The sequence below is a fragment of the Microcaecilia unicolor genome, chromosome 1, assembly GCF_901765095.1.
Source record: "Microcaecilia unicolor chromosome 1, aMicUni1.1, whole genome shotgun sequence".
Taxonomy (NCBI): Eukaryota; Metazoa; Chordata; class Amphibia; order Gymnophiona; family Siphonopidae; genus Microcaecilia; species Microcaecilia unicolor.
This window is the reverse complement of record NC_044031.1, coordinates 421,198,621-421,220,622: the sequence shown is the minus strand read 5'-3', so window position 1 is coordinate 421,220,622 and position 22,002 is coordinate 421,198,621. Positions and strand designations below refer to the sequence as shown.

Here is a 22,002-nt window from a genome sequence, read left to right as displayed (position 1 = left end):
ACAGGCACCTTTCTCGCTTGATTATAGGTAATTAAATGCTGCTGTCAGTGTGCATAAAAATTTGCATAATCACCGTGTCTGTGTCCTGAGGAACATAACTCTAGGTTATAGTAGAGAGATTGCATGGCATATTCAGGATCATATGCTAATATATATTTACTGCTGTCTGCTCTAAGTACAGTACCACATTGGCAGCCCATTTGTCCTAGCAGTCCTAATGGTGCTATAGAACCAGTGTGTTCCTGGGCTAGTACAGCACCCTTTGATCTTAAATATGTTATTTGTTCCCAAGATTGTGAGAGCTGAAACAAAAGCATATTGTCCCAACAACAGACCAGAGCAATGAACAAGTTAACGTTCAGCCACTGGTAGGCTGGAAGCCTATTGAAAAGCACAATAATACTACTTCTACTTAACATTTCTGTAGCGCTACTAGATGTATGCAGCACTGTACACTGGACATGAAGAGACAGTCCCTGCTTAAAAGAGCTTACAGACAAACTGGACAAATAAGGGATACGAGAATTACTAAGGTGGGAATGATAAAAATGGGTGCTGAACGAGTAAGGGTTAGGAGTTAAAAGCAATATCAAAAAGGTGGGCTTTTAGCCTAGATTTGAAGATGGCCAGAGATGGAGCTTGACATATAGGCACAGGAAGTCTATTCCAGGCATATGGTGCAGCAAGGTAAAAGGAACAGAGTCTGGAGTTAGCAGTGGAGGAGAAGGGTACAGGTAAGAGAGATTTACCCAGTGTACGGAGTTCCCGTGGACGAGTGTAGGTAGAGATAAAAGTGGACAGGTACTGAGGAGCTGCAGAGGGAATGCACTTGTAAGTCAGTAACAGGAGTTTGAACTGTATGCGGAAACGGATAGGGAGCCAGTGAATATCAATATCAAGACGATTCAGTGTTTGTGGGGGATTATGCAAAAATTGATTTGAAAACTGAACTTGAAAATATGAAGTTAAGCATAGAGTTTGCATCTTGTTTCCATAAACAAGCAAGCACTCAAGTAAATCTGTTCAGTTGGGTTTGGTGAAACCTTCATCACTCAAGATTTTATTTTTTTTATTTTTATTTTTTGGCCTATTTAGTTTGCAGCAGCCAGGCAGTTCCTTTATTATAGCATGGGTTGGCCTCGAGGTACTGTGTACAGAGCACAAACTGAGCCGCTTGTTACTGCTTTTATGCCCTGTGAAACTAGGCTTTTACCTAGTCTGTTGCAAACGCCACCAGTATGTCTGTGTACCCAGCTGTGGCTTCCTGTATGTGTTTATGCTCTAATGAGCCTTGAGGGTTTTTTTTTTTTAATAGTACATTTTAAAATTCCTTTACTGCAGGGGGAACTGTCAGCTTTTTAAGCAACATAATATTGCAGTTGTGTTCTGTTGCTGCTTTGAAGAAAATAGCGCTGATCTAAACGAGGTACAGTAGCAAATCATCACAACGCACCACTTACTGCACTTTCTATCACTTTGATGTGTGGACTATCTCTAGATCTTTTCAGTAAATGGAAAGGTATCTGGCTTTCATCATGGAAGCCACGTTTAGCTTCCTGTTGGGGCAGAACCTTATACATCTGCAAACTGCATTCCTACTAGAGCTACCGGAAGCAAAATAACTTCTGTAAAATGTACTTTGACCTGCTTTAAGTGCACTAATCATAGAGAGATTGTAGTATGTGTGTGAGAGACAGGGAATTATGCTGTTCTGCAGCAGGAACAAAAAGCATTTCTGGTAATTTTTGAGAGAGTTTGAATATCTATTTAGAACAGAAGTATTTACTTCAAAGCCTGCTGCAGTGCCAGTAGGTGTCACTGAAAGAGCTTAGACATGACTACTTCATAATTTAGGGGGATTATGTTTGTATTTCATGTGTTTTCTGTATTGTCTTGCGGTGACAGGGGAGAAGGGAATTCAAATTGCCTTAAGGAAAGGTTGAGCAAAGCCTAAAATAAACCTTTCAGGCTAAGTGGTGACATTTCTTCAGCCTTCTCTGATGCCCCTCAAAATACCAGAGTAAGCTACTAGTTGGATGCTGTTCCAAAAGTGCCCAAGTAGTAACTCATCCCATGGTGGCTTTAGAACAAGAATGAAGAGAGTCAGAGAAGCCACAATACACTGCTTGGATCAGTAAAATTTTAAAATGAGTCTCTGTTTGTGTATGTGTGGTTTTTTGGTAGGGATGAGGGAAACTTTGCCCAGACTTTGTTCATCATTCCTCTGTCTCTCGTGCTCTTTGACATTCTGTTGTGGTTCAAAAAAGTATCCAGTCTTCCATACATTAGACATTGAAAGTAGCAGAATTCTAAAGGCATGATACTCAAAGTGATTTAAGCAGCTCCTGCCTGCTTAAAAGTCACACTAAGCGGATTGGCTGCAACTATTCAGTTCCTCACAAGTAGGACACGACAAAGAACCAGAAGAAGAGCAACCCTTGCAGTCACACAAACAATTCAAACACAGCAAGGGTGACAAATGATTGAACAGCAGACGATGTCCAATATATTGTAGCTTTATTGTAACATTCGAGTTGCGACACAAGTCGTGTTTCGTTCAAAAGAGGCCTTCCTCAGGAGTCTTCTATTGAGTGTATGGAATTCTTAGCTAGTCTCTGTAAAATACATGTGATATCTTATACCTTGCTGTTCGCACCTCCGGAGAGTTCAAGCGTTCATGATTTTTCCATGAGGTGGCACCAGAGAGTCTTATATTAACATAAAAAGATATTCTATGAATGACTATGGAGCTCATTTTTGAAAGAGAAAAACGTCTAGAAAGTGGCATAAAGCCCCTGAGGCAGGTGTTTGTACAACAAAACACGGCCCGTGTCGGGTCATTTTCAGAATAAAAAGGACAACTTTTATCTCGATCCTGAAGGCCCAGTGTTTGCTTTTTTTCTGATAAAGCAGCATGTGGATGTTTTTCTCACCAATACGTCCAAATCAATATTTTCAAAACAAATTTTAGATGTTTTTCTATGAAGTCCATCAGAAGTGCGTTCAAAACACAAGGGGCATGCCAGGGTGTATTAAGGGTGGGATTTGGGTGGTCCAAAGAATTGGACGTTTTACAGCCATTGAGGAACAAAACGAAACTGTCCAGGACTAAAACTTAGACATTTTGAACTAGACCTATTTTTATAACGAATATGGTACAAAAGGGTGCCCTAAATGACCATATGACCATTAGAGAACCAGGGGTGACCCTCCCAATACCCCCCAGTGCACTGCAGAGAAGGGGATCCAGACACATATTCACTCTTAAATGGTACATTTGTGATGGAAAATGTGAGCCCTCCAAAACCCAACAGAAACCTACTGTACCCACATATAGGTGACACCTGCAGGCATAAGGGCTATTGTAGTGGTGTATAGTTGGGTACAGTAGGTTTTTGGTGGGTTTTGGAGGGCTCACCATACAATATAAGGGGGTAACAGTGGATGTACCTGGGCCCTTTATGTGAAGTTCACTGCCGTGTCTCCAAGGATGCCCTACTGCTCTGCTGGGATGTCTATGTGGCCAGTGTACTAAGAATGCTGCCCCCCCCCCCCTCCCCATACATCCCAATGGCATGATTTTGTGCATTTTTCCTTTGGACTTTTTTTTTTTAATGGTCACAAAAGAAAAAAGCAATGATCACAAAATATCTAAAAAAATCTTCTAGAAAACAGCCTTTTTTAAAAGAAAAAGATGTTTTTCTGGTTCGAAAATGTCCATATTCAGCACTTGATTTTTGGATGTTTTCAGCAAAACGTCTAAAGTTGGATTTAGACGTCATATCGAAAATTCCCCTTCACATGCGATAGAGGAATTATTAGATTTGAAAAGCTTATTCTTTGTGGAATACTGATGACATAGTTTTTTAATAAGGTATGTAAAGATGTAGCAGAATTAGAAAAGGTTCAAAGAAGAGCAACCAGAATGATAAAGGGGATGGAACTCCTCTCGTATGAGGAAAGGCTAAATAGGTTAGGGCTCTTCAGCTTGGAAAAGAGACGGCTGAAGGGAGGTATGATTGAAGTCTACAAAATCCAATTTTTTTTTTTCTCGTTCCAAAAGTACAAAGACTAGGGGACACTCAAGGAAGTTACATGGAAATACTTTTAAAACAAACAGGAGGAAATATTTATTCACTTAAGGAATAGTTAAGCTCTGGAACTGTTTGCCGGAGGAGGTGGTAACAGCAGTTAGCGTATCTGGGTTTAAAAAAGGTTTGGATAAGTTCGTAGAGGAAAAGTCCATAGTCTGTTATTTAGAATGACATAGGTGAAGCCACTGCTTGTCCTGGGGTTGGTAGCATGGAATGTTGCCACTATTTGGATTTCTGTCAGGTACTTCTGACCTGGCTTGGCTACTGTTTGGAAAACAGGATACTGGGCTAGGTGGACCATTGGTCTGACCCAGTATGGCTACTGTTATGATGTTATGTTCTAACATGATAGTACATGCACACTTGCGTTTTTTAAGTAGATGAAACATGCCTGTTTATCTCATAATACATATTTTTTCTGCAATATCTCAGTTTTAAGTTCCTAGTGCTTCATCTTGTGGTTCAGATAAACCCCAGGTGGGTGCTAGAAGAGTTTAGGACTGTAGCTGAACACTTGTCTTGAAGGAAAAAAAAAAGAAAGAAACATGTTTATAGTATATCTGGGAATTTTATAGATTGCAAGTTGAAAAGATACCTAGGGCTTTATTTTTTTTATAAGCACTCAATGATGGCCTCATTACAGTTTAATTGCATAATAGATTCACCAGTTCTCTGGATTTTCTAAATTGAAGTAAAACATGTACAGCAGTGATTTTCCACTTGCGTTGCCATAGCAAGTCAAAAACCTCTATATGAACACAAATGGTTCCATTTAATTGCAGCTGTGAAATGGTACCACATCACACCACTAAGGGGCCCTTTTATCAAAGCTTAGTGCACACCGAATAGCATGTGCCAAGTATCACATGGTTCATAGGTATAAAAAAGGCTGTGCAGCATTTAGTTCATGATAATAATTAGCACATGCTAAGCGTTAGTAAAATGGCCCTTAATATTGTTCATGCAAAAGAAAAAAAAAAGTTGTAGCAGGCATTGTGTAGTTTGTGCCCCTCGTTGCGTGGTAATATATTTAAGGGTGCCTGTGGAATGTGCAAAGAGGCGCTAAGACAGCATCGGTGCCAAAGGAACCCAGAGCCAGCCACAATAGTACACAAATTTATGCTGCATATACGTATAGATACTGAGGTTGAAGTAATCCATAGGAAAAAAAAATTCTCCTTTTACTTCTGGCAGCTCAGCTGCTATTAGCAATGTCTTGGAAGTGACAGCAGACGCCCACAATTCTTGAATTACAAAATTGCATTATATTATTGAGGGAGAGAGGTTCTGGTCGATATTATAAGATTGTTTGAAACAATGGGTAAAATGCTGGACACCTCTACTCACGTTTCTTGCCACAGAGTCTACCACCTGGGGCTTCCCCTTGACCTAGTACGCCCCTACCTTTGAGAGGTGCTCCTTTCTTTCTTTGCATATTGCTCTACGTTGGCCTGTATTGTTGTTCTATATGTACATTCACTAAGTCCATTCCTCTTTAGGAAGATGTGTTGGTTTCTAATTCATTTTTTCACAGGGGCTATGAGGGGCTTTCTGTTGCTTAGTTTGCTGTTGATATGTTACAGCTGTTTCTCTATGCTCTGTTGTTATTACTTTATCTGCTCTGAAACTTTAATAAAAATTGAATTATTAAAACAAATAAATTATACCTTCTCCAAGGTTGCTAATTTTTGTCCCCAGGAACGCCTATATTAGCAAAGCTTGAAGAATGGTCCACAATTTGGCAGCTAAGAAAATGCAAGTTCATTTTTTAGGATGCCAAAACCTGAGGAAGTGTTGCAGTGTAGAGGTTGAAGTTCTTCTGTGCACAGAAGAGAAGCGGGACTTGGGTGTGATGGTATGTGATGATCTTAAGATGGCCAAACTGGTAGAAAAAGCAACAGGAAAAGCCTGAAGGGGGCTTGGGTGCATACGGAGAAGAATGGCCAGTAGGAAAAAGGTGGTGATGATGCCTCTTTATAAGACTCTGGTGAGACCTCATTTAGAATATTGTGCACACTTCTGGAGACCACACCTTCAAAAAAAGATGCTGTGGAGTTAGTCCAGAGGGTGGCTACTAAAATGGTCCATGGTCTTCATCATACAGCATATGGGGACAGACTTAAGATCTCGGTATGTATACTTTAGAAGAAAGACAAGAGGGGGGAGATATGATAGAGACATTTAAAAATACCTCTGTGGCATAAAGGCACAGTTAAATGACAGCATCTAGGGGTTCTCTTTTTTTCCAGTCACTCTGTATACACATATCAGTAAGATATGTAATATGTTAAGATATTGCATGTATTGACAGAGTAGTGCTTAGGCAGAATTTTATGTGCATATACAAGCATGTATATGCCATTATTCTAATCATTTACGTGTGTAAGCAACATGTAGATTTTAGCACCCACTTAGTAGAAGAAACCTCATATTTTACATGTGCTACTTTCCAAGTGAATGCAATTGTGCAACTTCATAAAAGCACTTTTCCTTGAGAAGAACAGGTTTTACATACAAACAACTGTATAAAATTGGGTAAAATGTATTGTTTATGCAATAAAAAGGTATCACATTTTTTATTATTAATCTGATTACTGTTTCTTGTTGACTATTATTATCATGCATTCAGATGCACTGACATAGCACCCATGCTACTTTATCCAGAAATAGTTTGCAATGTATACAAATTCTTTTAGAAATTATATTTGAGGATATAGTAAAAGTAATCGGATTCTTACGTTTTTCCAATTTATCTTCCTGTTACTACTAATGTTATTATACGCCGAGTTCTGTTTGGATAGATAGCTTCTGTTAGATGAGAGGCAATGCAGATGCTAAGGGGGGAAATGGAGACAGAATCTCATGTGGTATGGGGATGCCAGAATTCTAGAGAAAATGCTCTAACATTACAAGTGCAAAACAAGAAGATCCACCCAGAACTGAAGAGCCCATTCTACAGGCTGCACACAATGGTGATCTGCACAAGGGGTTTCAACCCAGTCCTCAGGGCATACCCAGCCAGTTGGGATTTTCAGTATATCCTGGATATCTTGAAAACTGGAGAAAATACGACTGAGGGGAGATATGATAGAGGTCTATAAAATAAACAGTGGAGTGGAACAGGTAGATGTGAAGCGTCTGTTTACTCTTTCCAAAAATACTAGGACTAGGGGGCATGCGTTGAAGCTACAATATAGTAAATTTAAAACAAATTGGAGAAAATGTTTCTTCACTCAACGTGTAATTAAACTCTGGAATTCGTTGCCAGAGATTGTGGTAAAGGCGGTTAGCTTAGCGGTGTTTAAAAAAGGTTTGGACGGCTTCCTAAAGGAAAAGTCCATAGACCATTATTAAATGGACTTGGGGAAAATCCACTATTTCTGTGATAAGCAGTATAAAATGTTTTGTACTTTTTTGGGATCTTACCAGGTATTTGTGACCTGGATTGGCCACTGTTGGAAATAGGATGCTGGGCTTGATGGACCTTTGGTCTTTCCCAGTATGGCGATACTTATGTACAGGTGTGCCCTGAGGACTAGGTTGAAAACCTCTGGACATAGGCATGGGTGTGAAAAATATAAACAGCTCACCCCTGTCAGAGTTCCACTGTCTTCCCAGATGCCCTGAAAATTTGATGTTTGTAGAACACTGAACAATAGAAAGTAGGCATAATTAAAGGGAATAGTTATAAGAGAACTCTTTGTCTGTTTTTTTTAGATACATCTAGGACAGGGGTTCTCAGCCCAGTCCGCGGGATACATCTAGCCAGTCAGGTGTTTAGAATACCTACAATGAATATGTATGAGATAGATTTGCATACACACACAGATTGGAGCAAATTCTATAAGTGGCGGCTAAAAATGTGCACCGAAAATTTTACACGCTGAGCGCTATTCTATAAAGGGTACGCGTCCTTTATAGAATAGCACTTAAGGTATACAATCGTGAGTTTAAGTGCTGGCAGTTATGCCTGCAGAAATCGGGGGTAAATGCCAGCATCTGAATTAGGCGCTGTTTGTACAAATTCTGTATTTACCTGCATAAAAGTTTGGAACCCCCCCGAAATGCCCCAAGCCATACACCCCAAATTTACATGCATTAGAATTTACACACGGATCGTTGAATACAATCTGCACATAAATCCTAATTAAGGTTAATTAAGGCCAATAATTGTAGCCAATTATTGCCACTGAATAGCTTGTTAAGCAATTAAGTTGAGCGCACAAATCGGCTACGTGCACTAATTTTTGTGCACAGCTGTAGTTGCTGGTTAAAGAATCCAGGGGTGTATGCAGATCTATCTCATGCATATTCATTGTGAGTATCTTGAAAATCTGACTGGCTAGGTGTGTCTCGAGGACTGGGTTGAGAACCTCTGATCTAGAATAAAATGTTGTTTCTTTCCAGCGCTTGATATACCGCAAATTGTCCATATGGCGACTATGCAGTTTACAACATAATAGCAATTACATGATGGAGGAAGGACAATTATGTAGAGAAGTCAAAATCACATATGAAACACTCGGGCTTCAGCAAACTAGTGGATTCTCTACAACAGTAGGGTTCCATATTGAGTTTCTGATCAAAACTGATATGCATGCCAATCTTCTCATGATGGTTTCATTCTGACCACTTGAAGCACTTGAGCTGAAGTCTCAGAACCTGAGGAAGCTGACACACCATAAGCAAACACGTTAAAAAAGAGTACTCTTGTATTGTTTTTAATGCTGTTTGTCTTTGATTGCCATTGTGCTCTATTCGTTTTCAAAACCTAAACAGGGAGATTTTTCTGCCAATTAATTGGTGCCCTTTTCTCACAAGCTCAAGGAGCTCAGATGCTCACTTCATCAGTCTTAATCATTCTTTACTTTTGCATTTCAAATTAGGTTTCTCCTGGCATCTTGTATTCGTAAGTTAAATTTACAGGTCTTCCACAAGGCATAGACTCCGATTCGTTAAGAATTTATGCCATAGCCATGTGGGAAAAGCTTCTTAGAACATGACCTATTGGTTTACTTATGTGTAATGCAATTGACCACAGTGCTTATAATGGGACAATTACTAATGTTGCCTTTGTGGCTGTGATGAAACTTTAATTGTATTATCTTTGTGTAATGAAGTTAGAATAAGAATTGAATCAGAGGGTTTTACCTGGCTTATGTGTTAGATGTTACCAATTAAAATACGTCTACAGTCAAATCTTTTGGTAAACAAATAAATCGCATGCCCAGACTGAATACTAAGTTAGTTTTACCCTAAATATCATTGATGCTGAGTTTCCTTTTATGTTTCCAAGGAGCGAATCTACTTTGATGAGGAATCTTGTGTACTGTAATGAAATATATTTTCTCCCCTCCCCCATCTAATGACTATAATATTATACTGAATTTGCACAGCATCTCTCATTAAACTATGCGTGCATTCAACTGTACAACTTTATATACCCTCTCTTTCTCACTAATTCACGCCTCACATTTTTACAATTGCACTTTCCACACATGCTGCATGAATGCAGACCTTTTAACATATCAACCAGTCATCTATGCAATAGTATTCCATGGGGCTATGAATTCACAGTACTGTATGGATTTCAGACTGCATTTATAGTAATGTCTGAGTACCTGGCAGAAACCCAGTTAGCAGCAACATTTCATGCTACCAATCCCAGGGCAAAGAGTATATTATGCAGGACCTACTGCATTCATATCACTGAGACCTTTACACCACATACTTCCACTTATACATCACTTTTTTTTGCATCCATATCTCAAAAAATGCAACAAGATCTAAACCCTTGCTGCTCCTGACTGCCTTTTTTTCTTGCTATAAGGGTGTAGTGAAGAGGGTAGGGTATGAATAGAGGAGCCAGCTTTGTGGGTGCTATGGGTGCTTGAGCATCCCCAATATTGAACAAACTCATTGACTCTGTCTAGGGAAGAATAGTTGTCATTGGGTCTCGTACCCCCAATCATTTTGAAAAGTTGGCTCTTATGACTAGATCCTTCCCTGCCTCTCTAGTCACTGGGGATCTGTGTTGGTGGGGAGAAGGAGGCTTGGATTCTGCTCTTCCCTCTGTTGTTGCTGTTGACCTTACAACTATGGTAAAACTATTTCTGCATTTTGACCAGTATCTGTAGGTGTACCATGAGAATCAACTCTTTTAGCTAATTTATTTATTTATTAATTATGTATTTAGATTTTGCTCACACCTTTTTCAGTAGTAGCTCAAGGTGAGTTACATTCAGGTACTCTGGATATTTCTCTGTCTCAGGAGGGCTCACAATCTAAGTTTGTACCTGAGGCAATGGAGGGTTAAGTGACTTGCCCAAGATCACAAGGAGCAGCTGTGGGATTTCAACCGGCCACCTCTGCATGACTGGTGCTGTAACCACTAGGCCACTCCTCCACTCCATATAATGTTTATATGCAGCCACTTTGGGCTAGATTCTATATATGGTGCCTGAAATTTCTGCACAGAAAAAAGATACACCTAGGCGTATTCGCTAAAGTATGCCTAAATTTTATAGAATAGGCTTAAATTTCCATGCGGTTTATAGAATACACCAAGCATCTCTCCATGTGACCAAATGTAATTGTGGCCATTTACGCCATGTTTTATTTGGCGTAAATCCTGACTCCTAAATTAGGCGCAGAACGGGTAGATTTGAGAAATGCCCACATCCCGCCAATGGCCCCATGTATGGCCCTGTCCCTTTTCAACTATGCGACTTAGAATTTACGTGCACCATGTTACAGAATATGCTTAGCGAGTTCTACGCATAATTCTTAATGCAAGTTAGTGCTGATAATTGCTTGTTAACATCCAGTTAAGGCTGATTTGCAAGTTAACCAATTAAGTTACGTGCATTGTTATAGATTACGCTTCAGTTTCCTTGCAGAAATGAAGATGTGATATATAGAGGGGCATAATCGAACGGGGAAGACCATCTCTAAGGGCGCCCATCTCTAAGGATGTCCCAGTGAAGGGGCGGGGAAACCCGTATTATCGAAACAAGATGGGCATCCATCTTTCGTTTCGATAATATGGTCGGGGACGCCCAAATCTCAGCATTTAGGTCGACCTTAGAGATGGTCATCCCTGGTTTTCTGCGATAATGGAAACCGAGGATGCCCATCTCAGAAACGACCAAAAGCAAGCCCTTTGGTCGTGGGAGGAGCCAGCATTCGTAGTGCACTGGTCCCCCTGACATGCCAACTGGGCACCCTAGGGGGCACTGCAGTGGACTAACCAATGCATTAACTGAATGGAAAAAGGCATGCAGCACTAACCACCTCCCACCCCGAAAACAACAACTTTAAAAACTTTTGTCTTTTTTTTTTTTTTTTTTTTACAATATGGGTGAGGGATGTCCTTCGCTATGCCTCCGTGACGGCAGTTGAGGACGTCCTTCGCTATTTATTTAGATTTTGCTCACACCTTTTTCAGTAGTAGCTCAAGGTGAGTTACATTCAGGTACACTGGATATTTCTATGCCTCTGTCCCTGCAATCGGCTTTCGATTATGCATATTTGGGCGACCCTGAGAGAAGGACGCCCATCTCCTGATTTGTGTCGGAAGATGGGTGTCCTTCCCTTTTGAAAATAAGCTAGATAGAACCCTGGGGTTTATGTGCTTTTGGTGGAACTGGATGAAGCTTATAGAATAAATGCTGATGATATTCTTTTCTTTTTCCCATTGAAAACTAATATTGGTTCTGCATTTATTAGAAAATAAATACGTATATAGGATCCAAATGTTTACTAGTACCCTAACGTTTTTAGCGCGTGCTAAAAATTAGCGCACTAACACTAGAGACACCCATGGGAATATATGGGTGTCTCTAGCATTAGCGCCTGCTAATTTTTAGTGCGCGCTAAAAACGCTAGCACGCCTTAGTAAACAGGGACAATAGCTTGCTAAGTAATCAATTGGGTTTAAATTTCTCAAAGATCAAAATATTGATTTGTAGTAGAACAACCTGAATCCCATTGCCTGTGTAATTAGAAATTGAAAATGTTTATTGGGAGAGAGTCCAAGATGGTGCCGTGAGCGGATGTACGATAGACTGGCTCTGAGGATCCACTGCTGTTTGCACCTGCTTTGCCTTATCTTGTGTGGAGGATTTGGTTATGGAGAAAAGGAAGGCAATTTCTGTCCTGTCATTTGGCCTGATTGACAATCATCTTCACCTCTGCGTGGATGCTGCTAACGCCACAAAGGAAAGGAGAAAGGAGCCCCCCACCCTGAGGAGCTCAAAGTTTTCATGAGCTCCGGTGGCAGAACCCTTCTGCTGCAGCCACAGGTGTGCTCTGCTGAAGGAAGGGATGTGCTGGCAAGCGAATTTCAGGCTGAGCTAGCAGAATCCCAAGCACAGGAGTAGCGATGAGTTTCTCCTGAAGTTGCTGGAACAAACTGGGTCGGCAGTAGCCCAAAGGAGTGTTGGTGGTTTGAACTCAGAGCGTATTGGAGCAAGTTCTTCTTTGACTTCGATCCCAATCACCCTCCTGAGGATCATCGTAGAAGATACTGGTATGTGTCCTACATTAGAAAGGGCGAAACCTGTGAAGCTTGCAGACATTGGGAAGATGTATTGAAGACTGAAAATATTTTGAAAGAATCTATTGCAGCTACTTCAGACTTCTCAAAACAATCACTAGACAAGATGGGAGACCAAGAAAAAAGGTTGGAGAAGATTGAACAACATTTGGACCTTCAGTCCAGTTCTATTAAATCTCAAGATGCGGGAGTTGCTTTTATAAAGATAGTTTATCTTTACATCTTAACCTCAAAGCAACGGAAAAGATATTTAGCGCTAAGCCACCCGATTTAAAGCCATTTAACTGACCAGGAACAGTTCCTGGCTGGTTAAATGTCACTTAACCGACTATTGAGCAATATTCAGCAGGAGCTAGCAGGCTATCTCCTGCTGAATATTGCTGGTTAGTGCTTAGTGGATAGCTGGTTATATTGCACAATATAACCGGCTCCCCGCTGATATTCAGCACATCGCCGGCCAAGTTTGGTGGCCAAATTAGGTTGCCAAAATAGCTGGAATATCTTTGGCCAGTTTAAACTTAACCGGCCAATGCTGAATATCTATTTGGCCGGTTAAATTTAAACCAGCTATAAAACACCTGGATATTCAATGTCGGTCACCAGAAATGGCTCGGCATTGAATATCCGGGCTCAGCACGAACCGCAGAAGACAGCTCAGCTACCTCCTGTGGTCTGAATACTGGACCCAAGAACGTTAGCCTTTTGAATTTTCCACGTGCAAGATTTTTTTATCTGCTATTGAATTATGATGGATGTATTTGATGGCTCTATTAAAGATTGCATCTCCAGAGAAGATAGCTGTTAGCAAAATACATTATATTCCATCTGGAAAGACAATTGAACTTCAGGAAGAGGGTACAATTGATACTATCTTGTCAGCTGATATTCTGGCTATTTCTGCCTTTTTGAAGTCATCTTCAGATAATATCTCCTCTCGAGAGCTACTTTGATTGTAGAGTTGGAGTCTGAAATGGACAAAGCTTTTCTCTTTAAAAGTTTATTTTCAATTTAAAGATAGTGTTTTCTGTGGCTAAAAAGTTATAATGTTTCTGGATGTGGCTAAGGTCACTCATGTTAGGAGAAAAGTATTTTTTTACAGATTAAGCCCCATGCAATTTCTATGGGTGCTTCTTTTTTACTTTGCTTCCCCTGTAACTGTTATCATCTATTACCAGAAGCATAGATATATCTTTCTAGATCCAATGCAGTTGTGTTCCTTCATTTCCGAAAAGTCTTCTACAAATTAGGTTTCGTGAGAAAATAATGTTCTCTATCTGTAATTTAGGGTTAAATAGATTTTGAACTGCGTTTCTAAAGTTCAATTGAGTTATCGTTTTTCTTTCTTGTTAGTTTGTGCTTGGATTTATTTTTGCTCTCCCTCCTCTATTTGTAGACTATGGAAGATCTCTATGGACTAGATTTATGAAATGTTTTCTTTAGACTTATTTGGCACTCATTTCAAAGCATATATATGTCTCAAAATGGCCAATAAAATGTCCCGCTGCCAAAAACATCCAACTCATGATTTTTGAAAGGCAGAATTTGGATGTTTTACACTGCAGTTCATCCAAATAGCAAAGGGGCATGTTGGAGGTGTGTTTTGGCCAGAACAAGGGAGGGCCCCAAATTAGGGCATCTTTCAGCGATAATGGAATAAAAGTATGTCCAGGATACAAAAAGGTTCCCTAATTGAGCAGTTGACCACTGGAGGGATGAAGGCATGACCCCTCCTTAATCTCTCAGTGGTTGCTAACCCCCTCCCACCCCCCTAAGAAGCGAAAGTGACAGTGGATACCAGGTTTTATGACAGCTTCAGGTATTATGGCTGTTCCTAATAGAGCTGCAAGCAAGTGTAAGGAGTAGCCTAGTGGTCAGTACAGTGGATTTGAACAACAAGACCCAGGTGTAACTCCCACTTTAACTCTTATTTCTGTATAAATATGTGAACCCTCCTGGAACATAGAAACACTGTACCTGATTTAATAAGACACCTGCAAGGATGATGGCTACTGTAGTAGTGTCAAAAAAAAGGGTCAGTCCAAACCTCCACAGCCAAGCAACAGCAACAGAGGAAGGATGGAGGAAAAGTACAAATCAAGCGATGTGCAATCCAGATGGCCTGACATGTTCACCATGTTTTCGGCTAGATAGTCTGCATCAGGAGTCTATTCAGATGAAATAGGCCGGCTAATAGATACAAACATAATTCCACAGAGAGAGTAGAACACTGGAATGCAACCATGATTTTGCATATTACAGCAAGCAATTTCGGCAGCAATCTCAGCATGACATCTATATAACTTCTTCTGTTACTGTAGTAGTGTTCCTTAGGCACAGTAGATTTTAATCTGTTACTGGAGGACTCACAATAGCATATAAATGAATTTTGGTGGGTTTTGTACTTAAGTCCCCTGCACTGACCACTAGGCTGCCGCTCTGTTCTGCAGGGATGTTTGTGTGGCCATTGTTGTACAAATTATGCCAGACAGATGGTTTTGTGCCTGTTTTTTTGTCATTCATATTTTGGATGTTTCCAGTGTTGTAGCCACGGGTGGGCACAGACCCACCCAGCAGTGGCGCATCTCTGACATGGCTGGCAGGGCTCCCCAAGCTCTGCCAACTGAAGACTCCTGGCATCTCTTCTTTCCATCCCAACTCTACCCCTTTTCCCTCCATACCTTTTAAAGCCTTCAGTTCCAGAGTTGCCAACTCCTCGGTTTTCATATGGAATTGGGCAACTATTTTATACTCACCGCAGCCAGTTTTCATGGTCGCGGGTTGTTTTTTTGAGACTTTTTTTTGCCCCCGCTCCTCAGGCAGTTCTGAGGAAACCCGCCATTCCTCAGTTAGCTGTTTTGGGTGTCAGGCTATTTTTTTTGGCCATGAATTGGGCTGGAGAATTTTCAGACATCTAGCCAACTCCATTTATTCTCCAACAATGGGCAGGGACTCATACCAGCTGCTCAGACTGGCACTGGCCTGAGCCTTCCCTCTAATGCAACTTACTGTTTCCGCATAAGCAGGACCACATCAGACAGAAAGCTTAGGACCAGCGCGAGCAGTGGATATGAGTCTATGCTCACTGCCAGTGAAGAACTGAAGCATTTAAAAGGTACAGAGAGTGGGAGGGGAATGTTGAGAGATGCCCAGTCGCATGGGGGGAGACAGGAGGGATTGATGCCAGGCAGAGGGTGGGGTTCTTGTGCCCACCCACTATGAATTCAAGCCCACCAAAAATTGGGTGTCTAGCTACACCACTGGATGCTTAATTTTGGATGTTTTCAACCCAAGAACATCCTTCTCACATATTTCAAACAGGAAATTCCAAAGTTTTCCCTGTTCAAAAACAGCTTTGAGATGGATGGGGTTTTTTTGGACGTTATGAGCAGGATGCCCTTCCACATGTTAAAGAGATTCTTTCTTTTCTTGATTCTTATGTTTTAATCTGTTATAGTTTAAAATTTCAAGTAAATACATAACATTTAAAATTTTGTAATTCCAATATGTGTACAAATGAAAAGTCTAAGGGTGTGAACATTAGAACGTGCCCATTATTGAAAAACTCAGAAAATCACTCATTTTACCCCAGTGGTAAAAATGGCATTAGCACACAGGAATGACCTGTGTAAGGGTGCGCTAAGGCCATTTTTTTTACCACTGTTTGGTAAAAAGGAGCTTAGGTTGCAGGAAAATTATTGTACTGTTAGAAAACACCTGAAAACCGTTCTATTTAATGAAGCATTTGCGGTTCAAACTGATGCTGTACAAAAAAGATTATAAGGAGACTGTGTGGCCTTCCTTGATTGTTTTATATAATTGATAAGGATTTTATGTATGATTATATTTTAATACGTTTTGTTGTTTGCTTTTAATATGAATGTGAACTTGGTATAGAGAAGATAATTGATTATGGACCCTGTTTACTAATTCTGGACCCTGTTTACTAAGCCGTGCTAGAGGCATGCTAGTGTTTTTAGCGTGCATTAAGCATTAGCGTGCATTAACCTTACAGACGCCCATAATATTCCTGTGGGTGTCTACACAGTTCGTCACGCTAATTTTTAGCACAAGCTGAAAATGCCGGTGCACCTTTATAAACAGGGCCCTTTATAAATAACTTCTATAGATAAAGAGAAGAGAAGCTTTAAAAAGAAGATTTTAAACATGTGGGAGGGAATGTTAGCTTGGAGATGATGGGAGTAAAAGGGGTATGAGACACAGAGGAGATGTCTTATAGGAGGAAGGACCAGGAAACCATGCGGCTGAAGACTGCTATTCTAATTTAACTGAAGTTTACAGTGTCCATTGTGAAAAGATATGGATTGTCTAGTATATCAGCATTAAGTTTTGAAATTCAGGTAAAAAAGCTTTTGATTCTCAATATGGGACTCAACATTTAAGAATGAGATATAGATATAGACAAGATATATATGTATATTTTAAAGGATCTCATTAAGTTTCTTTGCTTATGTTTTTTTTCTTTTTTCATTTTAGTGTTTAAAGTACAGTGTGCCTCACAATGGGGAACCTTATGGGAAAAAGGGACAACATAGCTGAGAATCCTAGCAAGGTAAGAACTGATTAAAAACATTCAGAGGCAAAAGGTAGAGCATGGAAGTCTGGATGCCAAAAGAACTTGAAGCCTCACAATTATTTATGTATTTATATATTTTGGGTTTGTATTTTACACAAGTGAACTCTTTTGCTTTTCTGTCCTTGAGTAGAGGTGGAGGCATATTTTTAAAGCACAAAGTTCAAGGTTGGTCATCTTGTGCAGTCTATATATTTCTAGAGATCTAGAATAGGAGATATAAACAATGATTTTTCAGCTCTGGTTTGTTTTTCAAGAAATCAACAATAGATCTTCATGAAATTGATTTTCAGAGATTGGGTTTTACGCATATGCATATTGAGGCTAATCAGAAAGGCCAGGTTAAAGGGAAAGAGAAATGGGACTTGATATGCCGCCTTTCTGAGGTGTTTGCAACTACATTCAAAGCGGTTTACATATATTCAGGTACTTATTTTGTACCAGGGGCAATGGAGGGTTAAGTGACTTGCCCAGAATCACAAGGAGCTGCAGTGGGAATTGAACTCAGTTCCCCAGGATCAAAGTCCACTGCACTAACCACTAGGCTACTCCTCCTAAGGTTCAACTGTGTGTGTGTGTGAGCTTTCAGGTGCTCTCAGAACCAGGGGTACATAGCCACAGGGTGGGAGGGGAGCTGGGAGGGCTTCAGCCCATCCTATTCTGGCTCAGGCCCACCACAGCAGCAGCAGCACACCATTGGTGTAGCTTACGGGTATGTCCGCCAGCCAAAGACATTCTAAGTCCATTGAGCCCCTGGGCTATCAGAACACCGCAGCAGTCGGTGGCAGTGCCCTGACATTGAGCTATTTTATTCCCCTAACCCTACCCCACCCTGCCTACACACACAGATACTGGGTTCTAGCTTCAGGGGTGTCTGTAACCTGTGTACTTTACACACCTGCTAATTCTCTATGAGATACAGTTTATGTCACTCATGTAGCTTTAAGCTACAACTGTTTGAAAATTGCCCTCTATGTTTTCTTAATGTGTCTGTTTGGTTTTCAAGCATTGGATTGTGTGATATGCAGAATGAAGCAATTCCATGATGATTAATCGAGGTTGCTTTGGGCAGCATGTACATGCGTCTGTAAGACACAAGTTTGTCGCTGCTGTTCCTGTGTCAGACTCTGCAGACTGTCTCAGTACTACAGTGGCCAGGTTCATGATGACTGACCTTTGACTTGTTTATAGAATGACTGGAATAGGGAGGTATGGATCTGCTTTCTGAAGCAAGCAGTGATGTCAGTGCCCTGGCTATAAAGATACTAGAGATGTTTCCCTCCGCTCTGGGGGCAAGGTAGTAAGACATGACTGTTCAACTTAGCCCAGCTATCTATCCCGCTGCTATCAGTTGATTTACTTTCTGTGCATATATGCGTTTTATAATGATTTACACATAATAATTTTATATGCTGACACATTAACAAAACATCTAATAGAGGACAATTTAGGTTTTTATGTGCATTAAGACACTTTTTGTGTGTATACAAATTTATTAAAAATGTTAATCAGAAGAAAAAATTGTGGGGCGCACAGTCTTAATGTGCTACCTTTTGCTGTTTGAGAATTCTGGGTGAGGATTTGGGGAATGTGGTGTTCTGTGAGGACCAGGCTAGCAGTTTTTGGATGCTCTGGTTGTAGCTTTTCTTATTTCTTGGGTAGTAGAATCTTACCAGAGTTTCTATTTTAGATCCTACCCCTGCTCCATTGATAATGTGACAGTGTTTTCCAGTGTCTTCTGAGGTGTTTTTCCCCTTTTCAACGATCTTATTGTGGATCTAAAATAGCCATTGCTGAATTCTTTTAACATTTTTCTCCTCTTCTCTTTCTGCTTTGTGCGTGTGTTTTTTTTTTTTTGTAAGCGAAGCTTTATATACAGAGGCTTAGAGTGAAGTCAATAAATGTTTCATTCTGGCAACCAGGGGCGTACCTGCGTGGGGCCTCAGGGGCCTGGGCCCCCGCAGATTTCGCCCTGGACCCCCCTACCGCTGCCAACCCTCCCCCTCCGTTGCTCGCCTACCTTCGCTGGCGGGGGACCCCAACCCCCGCCAGCCGAGGTCCGCGTCCTCCTGCCGCTGCCAGCTGCCTTTAAAGAATTCCGTCAGCTGGCGGGGGACCCCCAACCTCCGCCAGCCAAGCCGAGGTCCTTTCATTTTTCCACTGAAGCTGGCGCCGACGAAAGTTTCTTTTGAGTCTGACGTCGCTGCACGTTGTACGTGCAGGACGTCAGACTCAGAAACAGCTTCATTCTGACGGAATTCTTTAAAGGCAGCCGGCAGCGGCAGGAGGACGCGGACCTCGGCTGGCGGGGGTTGGGGTCCCCCGCCAGCGAAGGTAGGCGAGCAACGGAGGGGGAGGGTTGGCAATGGCAGCGGCTGGGGGGAGGGGGATCGGCAATGGCGGCGGCGGGGGGGGGCGGCGGCGGCGGGGGGGGCGGCTATAATGTGCCCCCTCACTCTGGCCCTGGCCCCCCCTACCGCCGCAGTTCAGATACGCCTCTGCTGGCAACTAACATGTTATTCAATGCCCTGTGTTTACTACTGTCTTAGGCTGTTTCATATCAGTGTAGAAGATTTTGTAGGGGCTTTGTAGTTTCTTTTCTACATGAGCCTCAGATGTGAAGTGAAGAAATATGCCCCTGTAGCTGTGATGTGAGCACAGCTTTGCTGAATATAATAGCTGTCACTGTGCTATCGGTTTTGTGGTATCGACTGCCTAATGATGTGCTTTACTAGTGGTGGCTCTGAAGAGATTACAGTCCAATATCTGTATTGCTGTAAGAAGATTCAGGAGTCCTTTTACAAAGGCATGCTAGCATTTTTAGCGGTGCTAATGATTAACACGCGCTAAATACTAGAGACGCCAGTAGGAATATGTGGGCGTCTCTAGTGCTTAGCACACACTAAAAATGCTAGTGCGCCTTTGTAAAAGGACCTCTTAATTTGCTTTGTATGATCACACTCAAGTCCTGCTCCTCTTTTGTGCACAGAAGTTCTTCACCCTTAAATTGTACTGCTCCCTCCGGTTTTTGTAGCCCAGACGTATGACCAGTGGTATGCTGAGCTGGCTCGCAAAAGCCGGTTGTTAAATTTTTTAGCATCTTGCGAGCTGGTTGTTCTTCAGGGCGAACTGGCTCTCCTCCCTCCCTCCCCAGAGCTATAGGCTCTCAGGCTCCGAGTCCAGTGTATATACCTGAGGAAGGCAACCAACCTGGTGGTCCAGTGGATTCTTCAGGGCAGCCAGGAAAGATCGCCAGTTTTTCCTGCCGACACTGACCCTTCTCCACTGCCAGATTTAAAAATGGCCACCACTCGCAAGACTTCTGCTGAAGTCTTGGAGGCCGCCCTTGTAAGTCTCAGCGGCCATTTTGAAGAGCGATACAGCAGCGGGAGAGTCAGCGCTGGCAGCGGGCAGGAAAGACTGGGGATCTTTCCTGCCTGCCCCGAAGAATCCACTGGACCACCAGGGTGGTTGCCTTCTTCAGGTATGTACTGGACTCGGAGCCTGGGACCCTGTAGCTCGGGGGGGAGGAGAGCCGGCTTGCCCTGCACCACAGAATCTCTGTCTTCACAACATTTTTAGCTTGTGAAAAATTAGTTTTGCTAGTCATCTTATATGTGGTTTAAAGATCAGCTATACATTTATTATTAAATGCCTAAGTAGCAAACCTTATGGCAAACTGAAATCATGGTATGGATGGGCAGATTTGATATGCCATTGGTCTTTATTTAGGCTACTATGTATAAAAAAAAAGTTGTATTTTCAAACTTGCCGGCTTGTGCATCATACGGATACACACAGAGGAAGTGTAATAAGGGAATAACTTTTCATAGGTAGAGTAGTCATTTGTTATATATCATAATCGGTGTGTCATTTGGAGGGGCTGGTTATAGGGCCACCCTAACTCTGTTATATTGGTACAGATGTTTTTTTTATTCTCCTGGAAAAGGCCTAAAACAGACATCATGTTATGAGAATCAGGTGCTCAACGTTAAAAGTTTCTATTTATTTACTTATGGCATTTTATCCCACATTAAACATGAATTAGATTGGAACCTGGGAACATTTTTTTTTCCTAGAGAGAGTAATGCATTGCCCCCCCCCCCAGGCTCTCTCTCTCTCTCCGGCTATAGCCAGCTCTGCAATTGGGGGGGGGGGGGCGCAGAGGTGGACCGGGGAGAGAGCCTGTTGTTAAAAATTTACCAGCACACCACTGTGTATGACCCTGCATTTTTTTAGCATTAAAACATAGCTAACAAATTCTATACCATTCTTTCTTTTGCTAAGTCCCTTCTCTTGTTATCCACACTGTTGGCGGTACCTACCATATAGCACATTTTGATATCATCCACAGAGAGGCAAACTTACCAGAGAGCCCTTCGGCAATATCGTTTACAAAAATATTAAAAGGAACTGGCTCAAGAACCAATCCTTGTGGCACACCACTTGTAACATCACTTTCCTCAGAGTGAGCTCCATTTACAGCTACCCTTTGTCACCTTCTACTCAACCATTTCCTAACCCAGTCAAGTCATTTTTAGCCCATAGTGAGGGCACTCAGTTTACTTATGTCATCTATACAGAACTATGTCAAAGGTTTTATTAAAAGCAAAGTATACCATATCTAGCGCTCTACCTTGATTCAACTTTTAATCATTTTTAAAAATGTATAACTATTTACAAATTTTACACAAGCTACAAGAAACTTACACAATAAGATTAACATAAACAAACAAAAGCTCCGTCTCTAACCTTTCCCT

At 41.4% G+C, this 22,002-nt stretch overlaps 1 protein-coding gene across 4 annotated transcripts in view; it reads left to right on the top strand.

The window, feature by feature from the left end:
• Window positions 1–22,002, top strand: part of MBP (myelin basic protein) — a 366,551-nt gene that overhangs the window by 123,060 nt on the left and 221,489 nt on the right. For all 4 annotated transcript variants that reach the window (XR_003943107.1, XR_003943105.1, XR_003943106.1 and 1 more), the window contains exon 3: window positions 17,146–17,221. Coding sequence is in view for 1 of the 4 variants with exons in the window: in XM_030211840.1 (XP_030067700.1) it covers window positions 17,171–17,221 (51 nt within the window). In the remaining 3 variants the exon portion in view is untranslated. The remainder of the gene's footprint in view (window positions 1–17,145; window positions 17,222–22,002) is intronic.